The sequence below is a fragment of the Numida meleagris genome, chromosome 2 (assembly GCF_002078875.1).
Source record: "Numida meleagris isolate 19003 breed g44 Domestic line chromosome 2, NumMel1.0, whole genome shotgun sequence".
Taxonomy (NCBI): Eukaryota; Metazoa; Chordata; class Aves; order Galliformes; family Numididae; genus Numida; species Numida meleagris.
This window is the reverse complement of record NC_034410.1, coordinates 77,463,203-77,488,861: the sequence shown is the minus strand read 5'-3', so window position 1 is coordinate 77,488,861 and position 25,659 is coordinate 77,463,203. Positions and strand designations below refer to the sequence as shown.

Genomic DNA, 25,659 nt, shown 5'->3' with positions numbered 1-25,659 from the left:
CTTATTTGTCCCTATGCATGCTTCCTCTTCCTTTTCCTTTTCCTTTTGCATTTCCTTTTGTTTTCCCATTTCCCTTCTCCTTTTCCCCTTCTACTTCTCATTTTTTTCTTTTCTTTCTTTCTCTCTCTCTGACTTTTTCTTTCTTTCTTTTCTTTTGTTACTTTTTTTTTTATTTCCGATAATCACCACACTGAGAGTTGAATCTTAAGGTTGTGAACAATTTTGGTCTTAAAGGTCTATTTTGGCATATATCTTCATAGTTGTAATGCAGAATACACATTTGTATTAGTTTTGAAGGCTTTCTCTCAGTTTTCCTTGAGAGGTTGCCTTCCCAAATTCTGTACAGATTGAAGACAGTGACTATCCTTTAGCTCATACATTTACTGTTTCTCTTCTCTCTATCGTGAAGTGTAGACAAGTTCATAGAGTGAGGGTGAAATGAATGAAACCTGGTAAATGTTTGTTATTTTCCAATAACGTAGAATAGCTTTTTGTCACATATGTTTATACCCTGCAAAACAATTTACCTACCTTTACTTCAGCTAACCAGGAAAATTAGAAGTTAAAATAAAACAACTATCTTATCTGAACATGTTCATAGCGTGTCTTAAATATGCAATTGAACCATAGAATTAGCATAACACAATGCCAACAAAGAAAATATCAGAAAATAGTTGGCTCCGCAGTTAAGAAAAATGATCTGATTTGAGGTCACAAGAGCATTTTAGAAAGTGCAGCCAATATGTGAGCAACTCTGTCCCTTCTAGCGGAGAACATGTTATTTATTAGCTGCATTACCACACCACCATATAAAGAATGAGACACAATCTTTATCTTTGTGTGCAGGGATTACTATTTTACTCCAAAGCAATTGGCATTGGTACTTAACAGTCAGAAAGACTGTGTACACTCAAGATATTTACAAGATTTTTTATTCCTGTCAGCAAGGACAGGATTATCAGCACAAGCACTACTTGGAAATTATTTTCTCAACCTGGGATCTTACCTCCAAAGTGAATGTTTCTCTTATGCAGACAGGAATGAAAGATCAAGGTCTTTCAGTTTCACTGTTCAGTAGTAGTCTGCTTGTAAATTAAGGTTAAAAAAAAATGGTGAGTGAAGGCAGGGAGAACTCAGGGAGGCACTTCAGCAGCTTCAGCAAGATCCAGCAGAGGCTCTGCAATGGCAGGTGCATCAACATTAAGTAAGGTACTGTGCTCAGACTTCTCAGGGAAACACCCTACCCACCAAAACCAGGGAAACTGAACAGAGTTACATCCTATTGCTTTGATGGTAGATGAGCCTCCAGTGTGATGCTAGGATGTGCTGCAATGCTTTATGGTTCCAAGATTTTATGATTGCAGGACCATACATTCCCAATGCATCTTTACTAGCAAGGAAGTTTGTACCAGTTACCTGTGCTTAGTGTGAGCAGTGCGTGTGTAGACAGCTAATTGCTGGAGGACCTGGTTCCATGTTGAATGTGGGATGCTGTCATTGACAACCTGGTCAATGACCCGAGTGCTTCATGGCCCCAACGCTAGACTGGAAGCAAACCTGCTTTAAGCACACTTGTGGTGTCTGTCACTGCTTACTAGAAGGCTCCCAAGGGTGGGTGCAAGACAACACACCAAAGAAGAACCAATTATGCATACTAAATCAGTAGTGTTATTTAGAATTATAGAATCATAGAATCATTAAGGTTGGAAAACACCTCTGAGATCATCTAGTCCAACTGACAACCCATCACCACCACTCCCACTAAGCCACGTCCCTCAGTGCCACATCTACAAGTTTCTTGAATACCTCCAGGGATGATAACTCCACCACTTTCCTAGGCAGCCTGTTCCAATGCATCACCACTCTTTCTGAAAAGAAATTATTCCTAATATCCAACCTGAACCTCCCTTGGCACAACTTGAGGCTGTTCCCTCTCATCCTCTTGTTAGTTATCTGTGAGAGTAGGCCAACCTCCACCTCACCACAACCTCCTTTCAGGGAGTTGTAGCGGGTGATAAGGTCTCCCCTGAACCTCCTCTTCTCCACAAAAGTGTGTACCCTATGTGTCCAGGAATGTGCAAGTGCTGCGAAGCCAAGAGAGCATTTCTGATTCTCATCAAAAGAATACTTCAGGGTTTCCAGTCACTCTCTAAATAATATTTCTGCTTTTAAACTGTGCAGGGACAGGTTAATAAGCAAATAGTGCAGAAAATAGAATGTGGCATTCAGAACTCCTTGCTTTAGCTCAGTGCCTTAGGCTCTGCATTTAAAAAGTCACTCGGCTTTGCTCTTTCTCAAAGCCAGTGGCTCTTTAAACATTTCATGTGCAGCAGAAAAGCTTTGACAAGAAAGATTTAAAATGTCTTACCTTAAAATAGCATATAGTACAGTGATTATACATTTTCTTGAATGAGGAAAGTACCACAGGAGGGACCACCACTGAACTCCGAGAGCTGGAAGGCATATTTATATGGCTGAGTGCAGTGTTCTTTCCTTTGAACATGATAACCAAATTGAAGCTCACAGCCATTTTATTGTGATCCTTTGTGAAGGATAATAAACGCTGCAAAGAATGGTAAAATTAAAAACGCAGTACTGAGTTTAGTTTTTCCTGTTAACTCTTTGTTTGGTATTCTAGCGTTAGTAAAAACAGTTATGTCCAATATAAGTTGAATTGACTCTTGCATGTATTTTGTAGGATTTTAAATTCCTGGCTTAGATTTACAGGTTGTACCACAGAATTCAAAAGTTTGGTGTTACAGTAGTCATTTAAAAAGTATTGTAATCCCTTTAATCAACAATAGGATCATTACAAAGTACTTAAAGCATAAGCTTGTGTCTGTCAAAATCAGCCCTCCCTAATCTTAGGTTAGTGCGTTCCCTGTCAACCACTCAGCCTGTTCCTTGGAACTGAAATTTTGTCTCTTCTTCAAGACTGAGTAAAAAGAAGTCTGTGAAAAAAAAATCCAAATTTGAGGGCTTTTTGTTTTTCTTGATTTCATTTTTTGCAACATCAGTGTTAATAAAATGTTAAGTTGTATTTGAATGCAGAATGAAAAGAACAATGACAGATCTATAGAGGATATGATTCATGGGCTTTGTGTAAACAAGAGGTCTGCAGTCAAACGTTCCAACTTCTGCTAGCATGTGAAGGAAGTGTGACAGCTCTTGTGACACTGTCTTTCATCTGCAACACAGCTGTCACAATTAGTTCTCACACCAGGTTTTTGTGTGTGAAAATACAACATGGGATACATTGTAATAAGTTGAATATTCAGAATATGTTATTAGTCACAATCGTGTTGAGCAGATCTGATATCTGTCATATCAGATTTAACATGTTCAGATGAAAAAGTAATACATTAGTCACCTTTTATACTACAAATGCCTATTATTTCTACTTGATAAATTATAAACCCTGAACCATGTTCTGCCAGCTCCACTTTGAATAAAAACAATAGCTAATGCTTCTGAGATATGTTTTGCTCTTCTTGCATGCTTTCTAGAAACGATTACTTTCTATCATCTTACTCTCCATTTTCTTATGAAGTATGCAAATGAGGCATAAGATTTACAAAAAAAAAGTGTTGGGTGTAAGGCCAGAATCAGTAAAATAAATCTGCATTGTTCTGCCAGTACTTTTATGGATCTGAATTTAATGATCACACTCCCTAACTGCGGTTCTGATGCCAGGAGTTGTTCCCTGAATTTTCTGCAGGACTGAACTGCCAGAGTTGTACAGACATGGGCTGGCTTTAAACTGCTGAAGTTACAAGGGAAATGAAGTTCGGCACGTTTGTAAAATCATATGTAGAGTTACTGATCAACAGTATTTTCTTTCATATTTTCCAAGGAAATTCTTCTCAGTGGTTTAAAATTTTAGTTTGGACCGGGATTTTGTCACAGATTTTCCTTTCACTAGTCTCACTGGTTTAACCTCTTAGGCTGCTCTCTTTGCTATTCCAGAGACCTGTCATCTACTTAACAGAGCAGGTGGGCGTGACAGAGGTACCAAAGAGTGGTCCTTCCCCTCCAGAACTCAAGAGCTGTGTGTTAAACAGCCTGCTAGGAAATGTTTCACTGAGTTCTTTTGGTGCACATCTCATTTACAGGTGGAAAAAAATATCTATAGTCTTCATTTTTAAGTTGCAATCTAACAGCAGTCACATTTTTCTTCAGGTCAGAGCCAGCAATATCTGTAATTTTAGCAATAACAGCTAGAAGAATGGAATCTCTTGATGGATAATCATACTACCTGAATGATAAATTCTGACCTGAAACTGTTTTTTCCCCTGTACTTCTGTAAGTGATAAACTTGCTCAGTGAACGTAAAAACTTTCTTTTTTTTTAATGAAAGTAGAAAATCAGTCCAGTTTATTCCTCCTTCCTAAAATACATTAGCAAAGTTGAGAGCAATTTTGATCTGAAATCTTCTAAACTAGGGAAATTCAGAATTACTGCATGAAATTTTGGTACAGAAGTCTGTTCTGTACCAAAAGTGTACAAGAAGTGTACAAATATATCACGAGCAGTTAACAGTCCTTGTGAATAAATGCAATTCTCAGCATAGCTAAATAATCTCCGCAATTCTATACCGTGCTTTTTTCAATGACTACATTTTAAAGATGAAGGAAGTTCAAATGTAGCAATTAGAAACACTGATGTTAAAGGAGGAAAGTCAGAGAAGTGTCCATCGGTTGACATCTATCTAGGGAGGGAAAAACTCAGCAAAACAAACCAGAAGACTTATTTTGAGAACAGTATCTGTTTGCAGCACAAACTTTTGCATTCAATGAAACAATTACTGGGTGAAGTTCTGTTATTTGCAGCATTCAAGGCATCAGACTAGATTATTACAGCTCAAGGTTCATGTATTTAGATATTGGTATTCCTGTGTGAAACTGAATTTTATCTTTGGAATTAACATTACACAAGTTGTTCAGTTGTGCAAAGGAACCCATCAATTTATTTTGCTTAGCCTTAGAAAACCGTGAAGACATCTTTCTATGGTATTTTTTGCATCTGATAGTGAGACGTTTTTTAAAGTACTGAAGCAAAAAATAATAGCTGCTGGAGCATGTTGAAAAAGCAGAACTCCAGGAGCCAGGGCATGTTTCTACCTCCTCCTCTGGACCCCAGTGTTGTGAAATTAAAGTCCCAGCAGTTCCTTTCTGTCCTGCTCCCACGCATGGGAGCTTGTCAGTACCATGCTGCAGGTCCAACCAGTAGTGAAGTTCAGCATATGGGCATTTGTGGTACACACAGAACCAACCAGAGATCCACAGATAGATGACTTCTTTTATGTGGGTGCATAAAAGCATGTTGCTCTCACATTTGAACAACATATATAATATATAATAAATGATAAATACAATAAATAATATTTAAGAGAGTGCTTGATACAGAGTGGCCTTTGCAAAATAGTGTGCAATCAAGAAGGAAATATTTATGTGCAGTAAGGCAAAGACTTCATGTAAACTACATTATACATGTGGAATAATAGTGTAATTTAGAGTTATGTCCATATCTACTGATCCTGAGCTAACAGATAAATGCTACACATTGAAGTCCTGCCTTTGGCTGTTTTTATTGCCTGAGGTCTTGACTCAGATTTTCTGTGCCTGTATCCTTGTCAATTGTTGTGGCTCCTTTTGGTCGAAGTGTGGGATGAAAAAAATATGTATAGTGATCTTTGATAGCATTAAGTAAGCAGAGAAAAGCAGATGATAAAAAGCAAATACTTTTGTAAGGCTGTCATGTTCCAAAACTTTTCAGTAGCTTTTTTACAGCACTATCAGTATAGCTGAGTTTGACATTTGTAAAGAGCACAAGTTATTTCTAGGCAACCTTATCTCCTCAGTGCTAAAGTTTTCAGGAAATTAATAGTTGGATGTGCCACAAATTGTTATTTTGTATGAGCATCTTGTGCCTCGAAGCGCTACGGGTATATGAATGGAGATTTGTGTTCCTGGAAGCAGGTTAAATGAGTCTGAAGGTTTTGCTGTTTCCTTTTGCCACTATATAAGGAATATTTCCTGTTCAATAAATACTCTTTGTGCCAAATCTTAAGTTCGATTTTGTATGGAATAATTAGTTGTTTTCTGATATTTTTATTAAAGGTTGTTTTTATTTTTATTTTATTTATTTATTTATTTATTTTTGCTGAGGTGCCTTTGACTTTAAATGAATTATCAACAAATTCTCCAAACAAACGAAAGAACCCAGAAACCTTTCTTTTCAGTAGACTGTCAAGGATATATTTAAGGCTTTCATCCTGCCAGAGAAGCCCTCTGTCTCTGCATCAAAGGTTTTGCAGAGTCATTATTGAAATTTTGAAGTTTGAACTGGGGAGTTCAAGTTGTTTGCTTGGTTCTGTTGATAGTAGAGCTAATGACAACACTATCAACAGAATTGGCATTATGGCAGCTACTGCAGGTAAATTTGTGTTTATTGTCGCATATAATCTTGATCTGTATATCGTATGAGAATCTAATAATTGAATGCTTCTATACAATGTATCAAGATGAATGCTACCCATAATCTTAAGCCTTTGTAATTCTACCCATTTATAGTATTTAAATACACTAAAGCTGTATTTGTTTTACCTTTTTTAAACTTATTGCACTTAGCAATGTAGCAAGAAAGCATCAGCTTCACTGTTGTGGATCCTGAAGTCATCTGGAATAATTGCAAACCGTCCTTGGCCACGGATCACTCTCACATTGACAACCACTGCTATAATATTAACTATGGCTGTGTTCAACATGGTAAGTGAAAAAGTGGTGATTTTTCAAGATCTTTTTTCTCTCTTAGTGTTTGTTTAGATAATATTTCAAATTTCTCTCTTATGGCTATCCTGGATGAAAGTGATTGCCAGAAGGAGCAGAAAACAGAAAACATGCTGTATAGCAAGGGCATCTTTCAGTGTACAGGATGCTCAGCAAGAGCTCAAATAGTGTTTAAAGCTAATTAAAGAAAAAAATGTAATTTAGAAGGAATAGAAGATAGTTAAATCCCAAGTCTGTATTGTTCATTCCTTACTCATCTGTGCATTGCTTTGAAAAGCAGAGTAGTGCTCCAAGAGTGCAGTATCTTCTCACAGGATGTGTGGAAGACTTTGTGTAAAGGAAACTAAGTTTTGTTCAGGTTTGTGATGCTCCTCTTATGATCACCAAATGATCATAATTTATACATTATTGATTTTTTTTTTTTTTTTTTGAAAAAGGAAGAAAATGAAAGTTACATCAATAACTTCAAAAGTACCGAACTGGAAGTTTGCTAGAACTTAAGAACTTACCTGTAATTTAGGCTTTTCAACTTGTTCATTTCTCATAATAGAGAAAATCGAAGTAATTCTGTTCTTTCATATCTGTGGCAAATATGAAGTAAATCTGCCATTAATCTGCATAAAGCTGGAATCTTAATCTCTTCATTTATAATGAAGTACGTGTTGTGAAATGGCATGAACAGTTTATGGGATCACAAAATGTTACTTGTTTTGCCCTGTGAGCTAAGCCTAATACCAATTGTACAAAATTAGGAAATTGCTCCAGGTCAGTTTTGTATCTGCAAAATGGGAACTGCAATATTTATTTAGGTACTGTTTACAAACTTCACTGCATGGTCTTACTCAGATTTCAGGTCAATGAGATTTGCACTTCAGCACTTTTGAAATTGCAACTCCAGTACCTCCTTGAGCTGCTGATGCTTTTTGTTACTTGATGTTCATAAAGAACTTAAAGATTGATAACACCTGCACTTTATATATATTTTTTATCATAACATTGCAGGGGGCACTCATTTGTTCCAGCCAGTACTAAACCCGTCAGAGTGAAGTAATGATGTAATGTGGGCTTTTAAATGTGGGCATTTGACATTTCTGTTAGATCTCTATTTCAGTGTTTTCTATGTTCTTATTTTTGTTGGTTTTCTTTTCAGTAGGTATTTCCCTTTCTCATGCATTTTTAAGGAGAGGAGGCAGATTCAAAAAAACATTCCGTGTTTAGGAATTTAAAATGCAGCTAATTTAATTTCCTATTTATTGTCTGTAGAGAAGTACACAAATAAGTGGTGACTGAAATGGTTTTTAGCAATAAAGGCAGGTGGAAATTTGAAAAAATTGTTTTGAAAGGTTACTGATTCTCTATCACTTCTTGTCCTCAGCTCAGGACCTTTATGAATGATAACGTTTATCCAAGCAAATGTTACTGGGCATAGCAGATAGTGTGGCTTGTAAAATGGATGTCATATTGGACTGTTTCTCCTGTTTTGAACTAAATGAGGTAAATGAGTAGAAAGAAATAAGATAACCTACTTGGGAGTATAGTATACTTTGAGTTAGAGGTTGTGCAAGTGTGTGGGGTTTTTTTTTTTTCAGTTAGTAAGTGTAAAAGAAGATAGAGTCAGCAACTGTCTTTTCCTTAGGCTGAAGTTCTGCTGTTGTGAGCAGTCCACATAAAATTTGGCATTCAACTAGTAAAAGATATTTTAGCAAAAAAGTGGCTATTCACTACATCATTTTTAGGAAAAAAAAAAGTTTTTAATTTCATTGGTTCAAGTCCATTTTTATGTGGACAGAATGTTATGGTAAAGCTTAATATGCTGCATTTTAGAGTCTTTGTGCCTTATCAGTAATGACTGCACTATTACAAATAATCATGCCCCATGATATTCATGAGATGATAATTTTAAGTACAATTCCCGTCTTGAAACTAAACCTTAATAGTTTGACTAGTGAAAAATGATTTTAAATGTGATTGTGAAATTTGCATTTCCTCAATAGCAAATTGTGGGAGCGACTCTGAAGTATCATTATTATATCTCCAAGCAACATGTACTTAATAGCAGAGTCGATTAACTGCATTTATTTCCATGAACTCTTTCATGAGGAAAAGGCAAAATGTAGCCATTAAGATTTAATGGAGATAAAAAGTGTCTAACCATCCCACACCTAATAAATCATAATTAAGACCAAAATGTCAAATAAAGCTCAATCTTTGTGGTCAAGCGACATTAGAATAGAGTGAGAGTGCAATTTTATTTTAAATGAGCTGTTTCAGCAGACATCTGAATCTAGTCTTGATGTTCGAGAGGTATGTAGTCGTGATCAGTGAAGTTAAAAAACAGCGGATGTGACATGAAGTCACATGAAGTCACATGAAGTCTTAGCTGAAGGGAGAGGGTGACTAATGCTTCTTCCATTGAATGTTAAATCTGGGGCCATAAAGAGAGCAGGATAGTCACCAATGGCTGAAGAAGACTTTTTTTTTGCCGTGTTGACCTGCATTACAGAAATATGAGAAAATGTATTGCAGGCAACAATCCAGACAGCTCAGCAACAGTAGCACTATGTGGCTGCAGGGGGTCAATTTGTGGAAGCTGAATGCATGGCTGTCTGCCAATACATCAGATGGTTGTGCCTCACCACCTTCTTGCATTCATGTGGTCTGGGGGAACGTGGACTGATGAAAGAGTGAAAGAGCCATGTAAGAGCATTTTGTTTCAGTGTCTTTGCATCAAGTGCATGAATAATTCTTAGCAGAGCAACAGGATCACAGGGTGGTACTGTTCCAGGAAGGTGCCCTGACTAGCAGCTAAAAATTTAGGAAGTTTCTTGCTTTTCTGTCTTTCATCTAGTAAATTTTGAAGTACTGGAGTATTTTCTCAGAAAAAAAAAAAAAAGAAAAAGTGAAGTCTGACGGGTTTAGGTGGTTTTACTCTATTCTTTAATGTACATCTGTGAGCCCACCAGCAAGCATTGGCCTTGTGGTTTTCCCTTTATTGGTGGCTGATATCCAGTGTTTTAACAATGACAGATACTTGAGGAAACTTGTTTCCATTTTCATGCTCGAAAGTTGGTTTCTTTAGTATACTTTCCTTTTAGAGTAGCTAACTGTTGATATAGTTGCTGACCTTGCTCAGTGCTTTATTTTAAACAAGCGAGCTCTTCTGAAAGATGCATTCTGATTATATGTCCCTGCAGTGCCTAGCACATTAAATACCCTGTTCTGGAGGGTGCCTAATGTATTTATTTAAAGAAGAATAAACAGACACTGCCTAGAGCTTGACCTAGCCTAGGAGCTGGGAGGAGGAAGGATATGCCCAGCCAGTCATCTCATTGAAACTTTACATGCAGGGCACCAACACAAATACATTCTACATTATAGATAGAATTTAAGAAACTTCAAAATTTCAGTATCAGACTAGGCAGAGTGGACTAGCAGAGAAACAGTAGTTCTGGTGTCTTGTAAGTGTGTGGGAAGAGAGAGAGCCATGTTCTCACAAATTTTGCTCACAGTCCAGCAAAGAACTGATATAAGTGAATATCACTCCACACATGTCAAAGGCCATGGTGGTATATGTGTAAAGGCCCAGCAGGTTCCTTGTCTCTCTGTGGAATGCTCAGAGGACCTTTGAAGAAGGCAGTTGCTTGCCAGTCCCTCTGTAGGGCGGCTGGGCCTTGAACACAAATACATACATAAGTATGCAGTTTTACTTGGCTTATCAGCTGCTGTAACAAATGAAATGGAATTATTGAAAACTTTATTGAGTAATTAGCATTCCAGTACTTAACCCTACTTAGGCTCTCCTAAGGCTTCTGCTTGTAAGTTTGTGAATTTGAGGAATGCTACCAGAATTTGGGATTTTCTATATTATTCTTGTGCCGTCCATGTGGGGACCTGTCTGACCAACTGGTGTTTTTCAAACGAAATGGTGATAGATTTAGAGAAGAAAATTCTCATGAACCACATGGGTATTTGGAAAGCTGATAGAAAAATAAGGAATGAACAAGAGAAGCCCCACAGGTTTGCTCTAGAGCTTTGTGCAAAACAGCAGTGCTGGACAAAAGCATCATTGCTTCGTTTTCACTTTAAGAAAAAAACAAATCCTCTAGTTCCATTGGTAATACCAGAATTGCATGCTTCCACCATACTTTAAAATTATACTCTTCTTACTCTGTCTTTTGTAGGGCATAAAATATACTTAATTTGCAACTGTCAAAAAAAAAAGTAGACCACTGTATCTTGGAGAAATTGCATAGTTCTTATGTAATGTAATGTAATGGCAGAAAATTAATTTAAAGTGGAGCTGCGTGTTCATATGAAGCAAGGACATTTGGAGAGAGAGAGGGAAAGCGACAAAAATGTTTTTTGTATTTTTCTTTATAGTCTTCACAAGTCCATCTCCAGGGTAATTTTGTTTAAGGAAGAGAAGACAGTGATGGGATCAAATTAAACTTAAGCTGTAAATTTAGATGTGCTGCCAGACCTTTCTTTTCACTGCATATGTATTTCAATTCATTAAGCACATCTCTGCCTTGGAGCAGCTACTTCCTATGGAGCTTATCTCTGTGGTGTGGGGTTCCTTGCTGATGTACAAAAGCATACTTCCTAGGTTTCTGATTTGCACAGAAAATGATCATAGCATTGCCCTTACAGATGGATACTGCAAAACATCGTGCTACCCCAGGTCAATGACCACAGTGGAACTATCCTTTGCAGATAGTTAGATCAATTAATTTTGCATCTTTTTCACCCTATGGATCAGTGGATCCGTGGAGCAGTACTTCCCAGTTCTGTTCCTCCTTCCCACCTGTCACAGAGCCAAGCCATTCACATACTACCTAATAAAAATTTTACACGTCTTTTTTTTAATTCCATAATTCACTGTGTATTTTAATATTAAACACTGCCACCTTTCCTTCTTCTTAATAGGATGCTATTTTATGCACATTTATGTGGAAATCAGTAAACCCACGTGCTTCGTAAGGTGAGATATACCCATTCATCTTGACTGTGTTTACAGTCTGTCAGACCAGCAAGGCAAGAAGCCTTGCTTCTGGTGGATTGTACAGAAGTGTTTAAAGTACCTTGATGAGAAAGTTGACTTTACTGTTAGTAAGATCCAAATGAATGAGTTACAATATTGTGGAGATTCCTGGTCAGATAACAAGAGGGATGCTCTAATGTGCTTATCTCATGTTGTCAGGGGAGGATCTTTCACTGCATAGTTACTATTGAAAGATATCGCACCACAGCAGGTATTTTCATCATGTGAGATAAAAAAAATCACTACAGAAGATTGCATATTGTACAAACACAAGAGAAGAAAAAGCTGCTAGAATATATGAAGATAAAATGAGAATTTAATGGTAGTGTGCTCAGATGTTCCCTGGCAAACAATGGTATTAATAAAAAATATTGCTTCCATTTGAGTCATTTGAGTAGGTGTGACTGCTTAGTAGGACTGAGCTGTCTCTTAAAATACTATGTTGAAGAACAGTATGCATCTCCAAAGCATGATAGCAGATGTAGATAACTGATGAGAGACAAGAAAGACAAGTACAAACACATCATTCAGAAATAAGTGTTGTTTGGCTCATTGGGGATGACAACATTTCCATATCCTTTTTATTCCTTTCTATGCTTATTTATGCATTCATAGATACACCACATTTCTTATAGCATTCTGCATATGCATTTACAGGTCAAAAATGCCCCATGCAAAGTTCAAAAACAAAATGAAAATGCCTTAATAGAAATGAATATATGCATATATATGTGTGTGTGTGTATATTATCCACACACTTATGTATAGGATTGTGTTGCAGATCTTCTTGATACATAATCTTTTACTCCATGGGCATGCCTGGGATAAGACTCTGAAATTAAATGCAATTACGTCATGTTTGTAAGAAAAGTCAGTGCACTATTAGCAGGATTCATTGTCCACCCTTGGCAAATGATGTGAGTGACAACACCTATGAAGATGAGGATGTCAGTGTAAATAGTTGGAGGCTACGGGTCACACCTCTGACCCACATCTCGGGTTTATCTGCACACATGAACTCATGGGGTGCTTTCTCACCAGCATGGGCATGGAAAGATGGTGCAGAGCACCTGCACATTGAGCTGTTGCACCCACATCTCCCTGCAGGAGGGGTATGTATGTAGGGTGTCTCCACTCCCAGAAGAGCATGTGTGCATTTAACCTAGTCATCCTGTGAAGAGGGGTGGATGCTGATATAACTTAGAGCTCTTTGGGCTGAGTTATAGGACAATTCAAAATTTGTAGGTGTTTATTAGCATTTTGTAGGGTCTTTTATTGTGCTTTATTTGTTTTACTACTGATATTGCATCTGAAGGAATGCTGGCTAATTAGCTACACGTAAACAGAGGAGCATGCTAGTGAAGGAAGACAACCTGAAAGTGCAAATGTATAAAGGAACGTGAGCCCATTCTGTGTGTTACTCTAGGGGTAATGGCATAGTCTTGTAAAGCAGTCTTCATAGCAGATGGTACAACAGTCACCTTTGGTGCAGTCAGTCCTGCATCTGTGGAGGGGCAGTTTCAGAGGTAATGGTTTCAAGCTCTTCTCAGTAGCACCACAAAGCAAATCAAAGAATGCTGACCACAGGAGGTGGCTTGGGAGGTTGGATAGTCTTTAAAAAAGTCGCTATGCGTGTAGTACAGAGCTGGCACATGTTGCCAAGGGAGATTGTGGAGTCTGCATAATTGGAGCTCTCAAGACTCAGCTACACAGAGCAGTGACTGATCAGATCTAGTGTTAGTAAATCAATAAACGTCTTTGATTGAGAATGGATTAATCTGAGTGAACTGAGCAGCTTTTCTCTGGTGTGGATTTTCGTATACAGTGTATGAGAGTGTGAAATTTGCTGATAGAATTAAAGTGGCAGGCAAGGTCTGTGCAGGAAGGTCGGAGATTTTAGAAAGGAAGAAATCAGCTGGAGATACAAGAAAAAAAAAAACTAGGATGGATTTTATTACTACAGAGTGCAAGATTATGATTGGTCCAACAGACTCGTAACAAGAAATTCTGATAAAAGTTGGGAGCTCATCAAATGGAGATGAATTAAGTTCATGATTTTGATTAGTTACCTGAGTTTAATGAGAACTTAACTGAATCTCAGTAAGCATCCATGTGACTGCTCTTGTCTCATGGTAAGTTCAAATTAAATTTACTCAAATGGGTCCTAGTGGAGGAATATTACCTCTTGCTGACCATAATAATAATGGCTGTTATTACATCAGTGTAGCTGTGAGCAAGAGACTTGTTGCTGTAGAATGTACAAAAACATCATTTCTGCAGAATTAGTATTAATATTGTTGCAGTACTCACTCAAAATCTGGAAGTGTGTTTTCAGTTTTGGTCACCTAGAAGGCTGAACTGAAAGAGGTGTGTGTACAGAGGGTGACTGTTAGGAGAGTCAGGGGAATGGAAAAACACATTTTCTCAGAAGAAACTAGAAAAAGCATAGATTGCAGAGCATCATGAAGGCTGAGATAAGGGAGCTATCTGAAATCTAAAGATTAGTACCAGAACAAAAATGTGGGAATTGGCCTTGGATGAATGGAAGCTGGTAAACTTAGAAGCAATGGAATAAAAGTCGTCAGAGAAATCTAACTCAGTCAGAATGCACTTCAAGAATACATCAAAGGTTGCTGTCTGATGGTATTTACCCTTGACATCAGCAACCTGAACCTGATGCTCTACGAGATACTGATTCAGCTCTTCTCTTTCAATAATATTATTACCAGTTTTATTCTCATGATCACTATGAAAAGGATTACACTTCTGTAAATCAACTTTAGTTAAGACTTCTTTCTTTAATTGTTCCTGTATTTAAACAGGAGGTTCAGTTGAGGTAAGCCTGAGAATTATTCATATTGAATTTATATAATCATTGTCCCTCTTGTGTTTGAGCTTCTGATACCTGAAGGTAACTTAACAAAGAACCTTTTGTTTTTTCATTCAAATATGCCTTATGGAGATTAGCAAATTTGCATAGTCTGAGGCATGCAGGATCCAAGTAATCAAAGTGATGTAATTTTGCCTTTGCTATTTCAGTTTGCAGTGAAATACCAAAGTTAAATGATTACTGGCAAGGCTTTCTCTACTTCTCCATTTTCCTTTTCTATTTTGACCTTATACTGCTGATGAGCTAATGGATTACATGTTGTTTTTCTCTAGTTTTTCCCAGATAATGCTGTGACAGCTTTTCCTCCAGTTCTTAATTCGTCAAATGCAAGTTTTCCTCATTTAAGTAATCAGACACGGTGGTGTATACAAAACAACTGTTTTTTCCTACCGGTAAGTTGATTTTATGTGTATTTGTTTGTTTAGAACAATTTCTCTAAATAGAGTGTCTGTGGATCTATTGGAAGTTAAAGACCAACCAGTTTTTTAAGACTGCTTTGAAAGTTTGCTGTATTTTCAGTCACCTGCAACTGCCTCTGAAAGAAGTGGGTCGGTAGAGGAGCTCAGTACTTCTAAACATTGAGATTTTAGTGGATGTCAGATGAAAAATCAGGCAACAGCCTGATAAGAGCCATAGCTCACCCAGCCTAACCCGCAGGCATTATGAGATGTCAGGAGAAGACACGGTGACCACGGAGGTTGTGGTGAGCGTGGTGTAAGTGACTGTCAGTGAGGGAACAAGGTTGGCTGGCCCATAGACGTGTTTTGCAAGGACCAGCACTAAGCCTAAACATACTCGCCGTTTTCTTTGTTCACCTGGTAGTAAAATTGAAGTCTGTGATTACCAGACTTGTATCATCATTGTATTTTTTGATTAAGAGGGAAGGGGGAAATACAGCACTCATATACCACTACATAAACTGTGTTAAAAAGATCTGAGCTGGTTTGAATAAGATATCTTAGTGTGAACAAAGGCACACTGGCAGGTGAAAAGGGAGAATAACATTCCTACAAAAATGGGATCTGTATCCCACAGAGCAATGATTTTTAGAGAGCTGACAAAAGTCCTGCATATGAACATAACAAGCTGCATTTTGTGCCAAGGTAGATCAGTGGTGTTTGGATGAAAAAGCAGGAAGCAGCAAGAGAAGGGAGAATATATTATAGAATTAATTATATATTCATTCATATAGAATTGATGACACCAGTAACAGAATGGTATGTGCTGATTTCCACATAATTATGGAACTGTGGAATCATGGAATGACTTGGGTTGGAAGGAGCCTTAAAGAACATCTAATTTCAATGCCTTGCTGTGGGCAAGGGCACCTAGACAAGGCTACGTAAATGACTCTATCAAGCTAAACAATCCCAAGCACACCCAAAAGCAGGATGTTAATTTTGCATAGAACTCTTCTGTAAAAAATAATTACGCTAACTGTAGCACTTGTAAACTTTCAGCATCTCCATGATAAAGCAGTAGTAGAGCATGAGTTCCTTTTCTTTTTCCTATCTTCAAGTTTACTTAACTAAATTTGGTACTGACAGGTGGCTGTGTTTTCTTTTGACCCTGATGTGAAGTTATCCTTGTTGCCAAAGAAGTGAAGCGGTCCTCCTCCCAGCATCCACACAAGTGCTTGCTCACAAACACGTAGAAATTAATTATTGTTCCCAAGCATATTCGTATTTGTGTTGATTTTTTTTTATAGTAGCAATTTCTCTAGTTGCCTTTTTTTCACTTGTTACGGTTTTAAAGTTCTTGAAAAAAATTGTTTTCTTTTTTACAGTGAAGCTCTCCAACAAGCATCTGAATGGTACTTTTTCCATGAATTATACTTATTATTAGATTTAATCTCTTTTTTCTTAAAAAAAAAAAAAAAAGTGTGTATTTTTCCTGTGCTTTACCTTGTATAACTAAGATGTCTGTCAGCTCTTCCTATGACTGACACATTCAGAACAACTGATGGTGTATAAGTTTGAAAATATTAAAATGCATTCTTTCACCAGAGAGACTGATAAATTGACACAATTACATTAAAACATCACTTCTGGTAAAAATAATGAAAAGTTTAGATTGGCTAGAGTATTTAAATACATTTTCCCTTGTTTTCTTTGTTAAACAGTTCTCAAATGTGCATTACTTTCATCTTAGGGCACTGCATAGCTCCTGATTTCTAGCTTCAAAAAGGTGAAAATTCCTTTGGAGTTACTATTTGTTATCCTTAGAAAGTTCTCTAAAAAACTGAAAATAAAATTCTCTCTTTACTGAATGAGATATTGAACAGCTGATAAATGCTTGCTTTCTTAAATTGGATATCAATCCTTTTTTATCTGCTTTACCTTTACGCACTTCTTCCTGTGATTTATAGCAGCGGAGCTGACAGATCTATTGATGACACAATCTAAAATGAATGAATAAGAGATTTTTTAATTATTTTAGCCTCACTGGCATTTAGTTCATCTGGAAGCATATTGATTGATTCTCTCTCTGCTCCAAACCATAAAATAACTTTTCTGATTTGTATTCTTTGCTTTCTAGCTCTTTTTGAAGACTTACCAAAGGTTGCATAGTAAGCTACAGGAACTTTGCTCCTGGTTTTGTTTAGTTTTGCTGTGAAGCTTCTTTAGCTTCTGTGTAATAGAAGCATCAGGCAGAGGTCCAGTCAAGGATGGGGTGTGGTGCAGATCCTGTCTGTGGAGAAGTTACCCTACATCTTCTTCTTTTGAGCTCTTACAGGATTTTCTTGAAAGGAAATCTTTCTATTCATCATTTCTGCTGTCAGACAAAACTTACGTTCACACAAGCACTTGATGCTGTGCAGTTAGATAAAGGCGAGGATGTGCAAGTGGCATCCTTACCATCTGAGGTTCCCATATGGCCAGGGGACACGCGGAGCACAGCACACATCTGCCTTGCTCAGGTGGGCAGTTACATGGGTTGCTAATTCCTTGGCCTACCGTCATCGTCTTCTAAAGCTCACTACAGAGGTTTGGTGTCATAGCAATTCCATGCCTTGAAAGAAGCCTCAGGCTCTCTATAGTCTCCTTGTTCACTAGGTCACTTGTACAGGGGTGCAGGATGAGCATGCCTAAAGCTGGCATTTTGTTAAGAAATGAGTTTTGTACACCAGGACACTAAAATTATCAGTTTTTCCCAGCTGTGCGTTAATTCCTCTCCAGGTTCATTTCATTAGCTGTGAGAAGACCACTTGGCCCAGCAGACAGGCTGCCATTTGTCAAATGCCTTGCAGTTCATGTGCTGTGACAAAGATCAGAGCTCTTGTGCTACACATACAGCAGTAATTTCACCAGTCCTGATTTTCTGTATGGTTAATTTGACTGTTTCTTCACTGAATTTATACTGCTTTCAAACTTTTTTTAACAGAGAAGGATTCAAGCTACAAAGCTTTAAATACCTACTAAAATTTCCAAGTTTATTTTTATTAAAAAGGGGAACATTCAGTTCATATGACAGGTATTTAAACAATTTGCCGAATAGGGCACTCAGAAGCAACAGTTTTGAGTATATGTTTTACAATTGAAAAAAGATTAATTTAAGGTGGCATTTTAAAAAAGGCATCATAAGCTGATGTGGCCATTTGAGTAGAGTTTCCCATGGTATCTTTGCCAGAGCTACTTGGTGCTTACTAGAGTGTTGCATTGCAATGTGGAGTGTCACAATCATCATTCTTAAATTATGTCTGTGCCACTGTTCTATCATCTATCCACCCACCTGTGAAATCTTAGCCAATGTTTTCAATCAGGTTATGCATTCCCATGGAGAGCTAACAGGGACTTTATTCCGCTGGAATTTTCTTGGTCTTTGCTTGATACATTTCTGGATTCGAGACTGCCCTTTGTTTGTTGTAAAACTAATTTCACAAGTAGAATGCCCTGAATGAAAAATGGCTACTGCTACTTTTATAAAACACTGAATTCTGGAAATGCAGCGTGAGCTCTTGAGGGATGCAACCAGCAGAAAAAATTGTTTTATTTTTTTGATTCTGAACAACAGTTCTTTGTATTTCTAATTTCAAACAGATCTACAAGGAAATTACAATAACAGCAAAGATTTAGATGGCAGATCAATTCTATCTGATGAGTGCTGTGAAAATTAATATTCTTAGTGATCCCCCAGAATTAGTATAGAATCATAGAATGGCTGGGGTTGAAAAGGACCTCAGGGATCATTGAGTTTCAGCCCCCCTGCTGAGTGCAGGGTCGCCAACCACTAGTCCAGGCTGCCCAGAGCCACGTCCAGCTTGGCCTTGAATGCCTTCAGGGACGGGGCATCCACAACCTCCCTGTATGCAGTGATTCCGGTTCTGTCAAAAGTACTGTTATCAACAAATCAACAGAAGTCTGAAAATAGCATATCTAGAAATAGAATGCTTTGTAGCTAAAGGAAAGATAATATCCTTACAAGGTGCAAGGCTGTAATTTTCAGGAATGATATTTGGAAAAGGTGCTGTTTGTTAAGAACTAAGACAATGATTCTGGTGGGATTGTATTATTTCCATTTTAGCATTGGTTTTGATACTGCAATCCATTTCGAGAAAGTATCAAGACAAAATCTTTTTTCTACCCCAGGAACTTAACTTCAACCATATATATTTTTGTTGATAGTGGGTAGAAAAGGCTTTTTTAAACAACTGAATGCATCCCTATGTAGTCATAACTCAAGAGGATATAACACGATCGTTTCTTAATATTTATGTTATTCATAGGCCATGTTAACCATTTTATATTCTTTACCTCTTAACGATATTTCTAGAGTCTGTAAAATTGTGTATCTGTGAGGTTCTTAACATCTGTATCTATTGCATCAGCTTAACAATGCTGCAAAAATAGACAATGAAATTGTTTACAGATCTTCAGGCATTTTGACCTTGATCTTCCCTTATGCTCAGTAATACATTACAGTAATACATACAGGGTAGTTATTGTATTCAAGTATGAGTGAAAACCATACAGAGGCACAGGAATAAATCTTCAGTCATTATGCTGGCAGTGGGCTTTCATACAAGACTTCCACACCAGCACTGGTTTCCCACATATAGGACATACTGCTACTGGAGATGAATAATCCAAAAGTAGCGAAGGGTGAAAATTAGGAAGCATAAGTGAGGATCATAATCTGAATTCTGCTGAGTTTAGAGAGAATTGGAGCCTAGTAAGAAAAGGAATCTATTTTATGAAATACCAGTATCTGGTTGTTATTGTCTGTAAACCATAATGTCCTGTGTACTATGATTATTTATGCATTGTGATAGATAACATGCTTAAGTGGTCAGTTAATATTTTCTTAAAAACTAGTCTTTTATTAAAAACTATATATTCTATTATGTGTGATTGCCCACTCAACAGCCAAATGATAAATATTTATTATGTGATTTTCCTTTCCCAGTATTTTATATACAGCTGCATATTAGGGCTCATTTCCTGTTCCGTTTTTCTGAGGATAAATTATGAGCTGAAAATGGTGATAATGTTGATTGCATTAGTGGGCTACAATGTTATCCTTCTGCACACTCACGGGTCCATGCTGGATGACTACAGCAAATTTATGTATGCAACAGCACCCCTAAAAAGGTAGGTTAATAATTCCAGTCATTCTGAAGTTAATAGAAATAAAATGCTAGCTATGGAACATGTCGTGTAACATCTTTATTTCTTATGTATTTTGCTCTATAATCTACTAGTCACAATTTAAAATTGTTGTCATTGTTAAGCATAACAATAAAATACACAAATCTGGGCCAGATGTGTAGATCACATACTACAGAAAGTACAGTATGGGTTAATTTGCATTTTTGTAATAGAGGACATTAGGGAAACGTGGTTTTGAACATTATTAAGGCTCCGAAAGGAAATTTGCTGCAAGCCAAATAAAATCAACTTTTTCAGAACTAGTATATTGTCATAAAACTTTACAAATGCAGTCTTAGCTATTGAAAAACAAAACCACAACCAAACAGACCTACAGTTTATTAAATGAGTGGAAAGAGATCTTTATGCTCCCATTGGATGAGTGGACAGGATACCTGTGTGATGGGATGGAGAACCACATGACCAGTTACATTTATCACATTTATCATGTGCTTCTGGTAGCCTTCATTTTGTCAGTCAAGCTTGTGTGTATGTTGGTTTTTCCTTCCTAAATGTCACATTCAGGTTATTTCAGTGGCGTAGTAGGAGAGTGCTAGCGTGATCTGTTCCCCATTCCTTATAGCATCTTTTCCCATAGCAGAATTTTTAGTAAAAGATCTCATTTGTCCCTATTGTAATTCCGAATGAAAAGACATCTTGGGAGTTAGCTGCCTCAGTATCCATTTATTCACATTCATGGGATACAGGGTCAAGCCTTCCATTATGGAAGTCATGTATTACGTAAAAACTGTTTTTAATCTGCCTTTATAGAATAAGCACCAGCTACTCTCTGTTTTCTAGCAAAGAAGGATATTAATAAATCCTCATGTTAGTACTGGACTTCAAAATGTGGGTACATCTGCACAGAATGATGTAGAAGTAATTAAAGTTTCATTATAGAAATAATATTTTACCAAATAATAAAACACATCCTATTTAAGTGGTCTTAGTTTACATACCAGAAGATAATATAAACTGCAGTCTTTCCCTTGTTCTTGTGCTGAACTAATTTTGTTTTAACTTTTGAGCTGCTTGCTTTACTTAACGTTTTTATCTTATAGGCCTGGAATACTGAAAGACCTGAAGACAATGGGCTCAATTTCTTTGTTTATATTCTTCGTCACGTTACTGGTTTTGGGTAGACAGGTAAGATGCTCAGTTTTTTTCATCTGCGTGAGTGGACATGCTGCCAGCTTCCCACCTTCTCAAAGATGTTTTAGATTTTCTGACATGCACCTTTGTTCCTTTTTGCCCCACACCCTTGCAAAGGAGTGTCAGAAACATGTAAAAAGCTATCATTTCCTTTATTGCCTTCCAGTATGTCCTTAAAACTCACCAGTAAATCTGCAATAGCTGTCATTGAGATTGTAGGCATTATGCTGATAGTGTGCTGTGACTATTGCTTGTCATGCTGACCAATATTGTCTCATAGCTTCCCAGCGTGCTCCCATCTGTCCGCATCCATCTGCTTTCTCCCTAGTTGCTTAATTACAAGCTATTTTCTTCACAGTTATTACCATTTGAGGCAGACATAGAAACAATGTAGGATGCACACAGCAGCGTACCACATACTGAGGCCACAGTTGTACTAAAACAGTGAACTGACAGGCAACTCCTCTTTTCATTACCCAGTTGTGCTTTTTAGGTGCCAACCTGGTGTGGGTGGCCTGACACTCTTGCATGCTGAGGGCAGGGTGAGGGCACTTCTCTCTCCAGCTCCTTGAGGCTGTCCATAGTGAGCTGGAAGCTTGTCATGCCAGGAGTGACGTGGTGCACAAGGCAGGGCTCCAAGATGGGGGAGACAAGCCATGTGAGGTCTCCTGAACGGCCTGTACCCGTGTAGCCTGCAGCCTTGGGAAGATTCTTCTGTCATACGGTCTTTAAATCACTTATTTACATTACCGTTCCCCAGAACATAATGACTGTCACTTAAACTGCCAAGCAGACCCTCCAGGTTACTAGATAAAAAATTCCTATCTGGCATCTTCATTAGTTTTGCTTAGGGGAACATTCTTGAGTTTCAATAAAATTCATCATCAGCCTTACTACGAGCACCGTACTGGAGTTTGCTCATTTGATGTTAACAGCAGAGAGCAGTGCTGCAACACAGCTACTTCCAGATGTAAACAGGGATAAATACTTCTTAGCACTGTGGAGTCTGTGTCAATCAAGGTGTAAGATCAAAGTGTTGGGCACAACATCAAGAAAAAATAGAAAAGGAGAATCATTTTTACTGAGCAGAGAGTATTTCTTTGTGGGCTCAGTCACATCTACAGTAAAATTTCTGTTCTGTATACTGCAGGAGTACATTCTGGTTGCTCCCTGGCTCACACCTATTGAAAAATGAGCCTGTAACACTAAAAGTCTTTCACTTTCAGAGCCGTAGGTTTGGGATCTTCATCATGATACTACTTGTTTGTAGCTGTTCAGCTTTGTTTTTTTTCTGCTATTTTTTTTTCTTCCTTAAAGAAGATGAAGGAAAAAAACTCTGTATTTTCAAACATTCTCTAGCAAAGTCTAAAAGATAATAGATGTTACAAACTAGTTTTAATATATTCTTGAACTAAGGCCTGCCTTTTTAGCTTACTGCTGGTGACATTGGCTGGTAGTAAATGCCTTGAGAAAAACAGAGAGGAAACTCTCCTACCAGCAAATATCCTGATTTTCCCTCCTGTTCCTCCTGCATTGCCAGGACCTGTGCCAAGTCCATGTTCTAATCCTACTGTGAAAAGAGGATAAGGAAAGAAGTGGGACTAGAGGAGGAATTCCTGATGAGCAGGCTCTCTCCTGCTCCTGGTGTGGACCATAACCTCTGCCACTGTCTCTGGCGTTCAGCTGCTTCTCAGCCCTACTTTTGACTCTACTGTTTGCATTTCTTTAGAGGTAAAAGGGGCAAGGAGTGGATACACTGTAGATTTGGACAGTGATGGAAAGCTGCTTTCTATCTGTTCTGAATTCCTTTTCTAGTAATGTCTACAGTAGCATTGTTTCTCTAGTAGTACAAGAGTTTAACGGGGCCAATGTTTATAAGGACAGGCATCACCTTCTAGATATCTTCTAGATCAGCTGATTAAATTAGAAAAATAGTTAAACATTTGGATAGATTCTTACCTATTATTCCTGTTGCTTCTTTGATTTTAGACAACTTTTCAACCTTCACAAATTGATCATAAGGAATAAGTAAAATTCCCACATCCCAAAAAGCACACAGCAAATCTTACATTACTTTTCTGCATTAATGGTTACCCTTCCTTTCATCTCTCCTTCAGGAGAAATGATGAATGGCATTTATTCTGCATGCTTTTCCCCTAGATACCAGACACATCTCATCTCAAATGTATTTATGGAAACTGGAAGAAACCAGTGCAGCGTTACACACTGGCATCTACTTGGGCAAACAGACATGTTGAGGGGAAGAGCATTTTTTCCCAAAATGATAGCAGTCTCTGACCTTGCAGTTTGTGTTCTCAAGGGCAAAAAATCTGGGAAATAATGTTCCCAGCTGTCATGGGCAGCAAAACTCATGGATTTAGTAGAATGATTTTATGGCCAGCTGCAGTCTTCCTCTCGCTACAGTTCTGGTTGAGCCCTTTCCTACCTCTGCACCCTTCTTCCACAGGGGTAAAATATAAGTCATTTTTATCTTTGTTACTTCATTTTTCAACTTTGCAGATAATAGTTTTGCTTTTCTTGTCTCTTAGTACCTGTATGTTTTAACAGTGTTAAAGACAATAGCCACTGGTAAGAAGGGATGTTTCTCCCACTTACCTTCTACTGACACTCGTGTTCCTCTGTCCCTGGAACAAGTTACCAGAAAGTTCACCTAAACAAAATGCATGTGCTTTCCTACAACCCAGCCCCATGAACCTGCTCACTGCTGGCTGATGCAAAAGCAGGAGAGGGAATGCATGTATGGTGGAACAGAGGTGGGGGGAGGCAGAGCTGGTGTATCAGTACACCTTCCATGAGCAAACTTAACTCCCAGGTTCGGGTTAGACGCACAACCGCGATTCCTGCTGAAAGAGATAGGCCTTCCCAAAATAGGGAAATGGTCTGGCTTAAAAATGAACCCTGGAAAAATGATTGGTTTTCAGCCAGATCTTTTTGCTGAGCTTTTTTTATGGTGTGGTGGCATCAATGCTTGTTCCAAAAGAATTGTAGGATGGGCATGAGGTGGAGAAAGTAGAATTGCTTTTCTTTTCCATGGTCATGTCAGCATAGGCTTTAAGTGACACATTTCAGTCTGCATACATGGCATCTAAGTTCTCTGAAACAGTCTGGCAGCACACAGGCAATGTACTGAGAATGCAGACTCTCCAACTCCACCCAGACGTTGCCGGGGAGAATGCAGATTGGCATGGGCTGGGCTCTATATAGTGTGCTCATATTTAAACCTTAAACATTATGAATTACCAGTATCAGTGTAGCAGGTGAATTTTTTTCTCATCATTATATAATATTACATATACCTGGTTAGTCTTTGAATGAATATTTTGCTTCTCCTGTAACTGATTATATTGTGTTTATAAACACTGAATTTCACTGGCTGTTTTAGTGTCCAGATGTCTGTGGCAGTGAAAACTGTTCATTTGTAGTTCCTGTTGTGGTTTTTAGCCAGGTGGTTTTATTCCGTGAAAGGTTCCTTTTTTTTCTTAGGTAATGTAGTCTTTTAAAAAGCCTCTCCTGAAAGAACTTGATGAACATTTATTTAAAAGTTCACTTCTATTCACAGACCATTGGCGTATTTGTGACAGATGGAGGCATGTTTACATAGGTTGTATCAATAATGCCTCATTATATCAGCTTTAGATAATATGTCTAAATAGCTCCTTAACACAGCTTTGTCCATGGTTCTCATTTTCACCTCAGTTCTTTTCCAAAGATTTGCATTATATCTTTGCCATTTGTCAGTTCTCCAACACTCTGGAGGTTTTGAATGATAAGGCGATGCACCACAAGTTTCAGAGCAGCAGCTTTTCATTTCAGCTGCATTTAGTGCTGGTGACTTCTTGTTGATCTATTTACTGATATGCTCTAAGAAGACATCTTCTACTGATGCTCCATACTGAAGAAGTTCCTCAGACTCACTGTCCATAAGCAATGGTCGTAGAATTTTCTTAACTTTGTCACCTGAATGAAAACCACGTGATTTTTTGGCAGTGATCTTATCTGCGTTACTGTCACTCTGCCCTTTTAGCATGCATCCATCTCCTGTGACTGCAGACATCAGTGGCACAGACTCATGAGCTGCTTATTTTGACTTTCTGTGTAACTTTCTGCAGTGATGAGAGA

At 37.9% G+C, this 25,659-nt stretch overlaps 1 protein-coding gene across 2 annotated transcripts in view; it reads left to right on the top strand.

The window, feature by feature from the left end:
• Positions 1 to 25,659, top strand: part of ADCY2 (adenylate cyclase 2) — a 213,148-nt gene that overhangs the window by 167,695 nt on the left and 19,794 nt on the right. For both annotated transcript variants that reach the window (XR_002435543.1, XM_021388084.1), the window contains exons 16-19: positions 6,630 to 6,767; positions 14,992 to 15,111; positions 20,126 to 20,310; positions 21,429 to 21,513. Coding sequence is in view for 1 of the 2 variants with exons in the window: in XM_021388084.1 (XP_021243759.1) it covers positions 6,630 to 6,767; positions 14,992 to 15,111; positions 20,126 to 20,310; positions 21,429 to 21,513 (528 nt within the window). In the remaining variant the exon portion in view is untranslated. The remainder of the gene's footprint in view (positions 1 to 6,629; positions 6,768 to 14,991; positions 15,112 to 20,125; positions 20,311 to 21,428; positions 21,514 to 25,659) is intronic.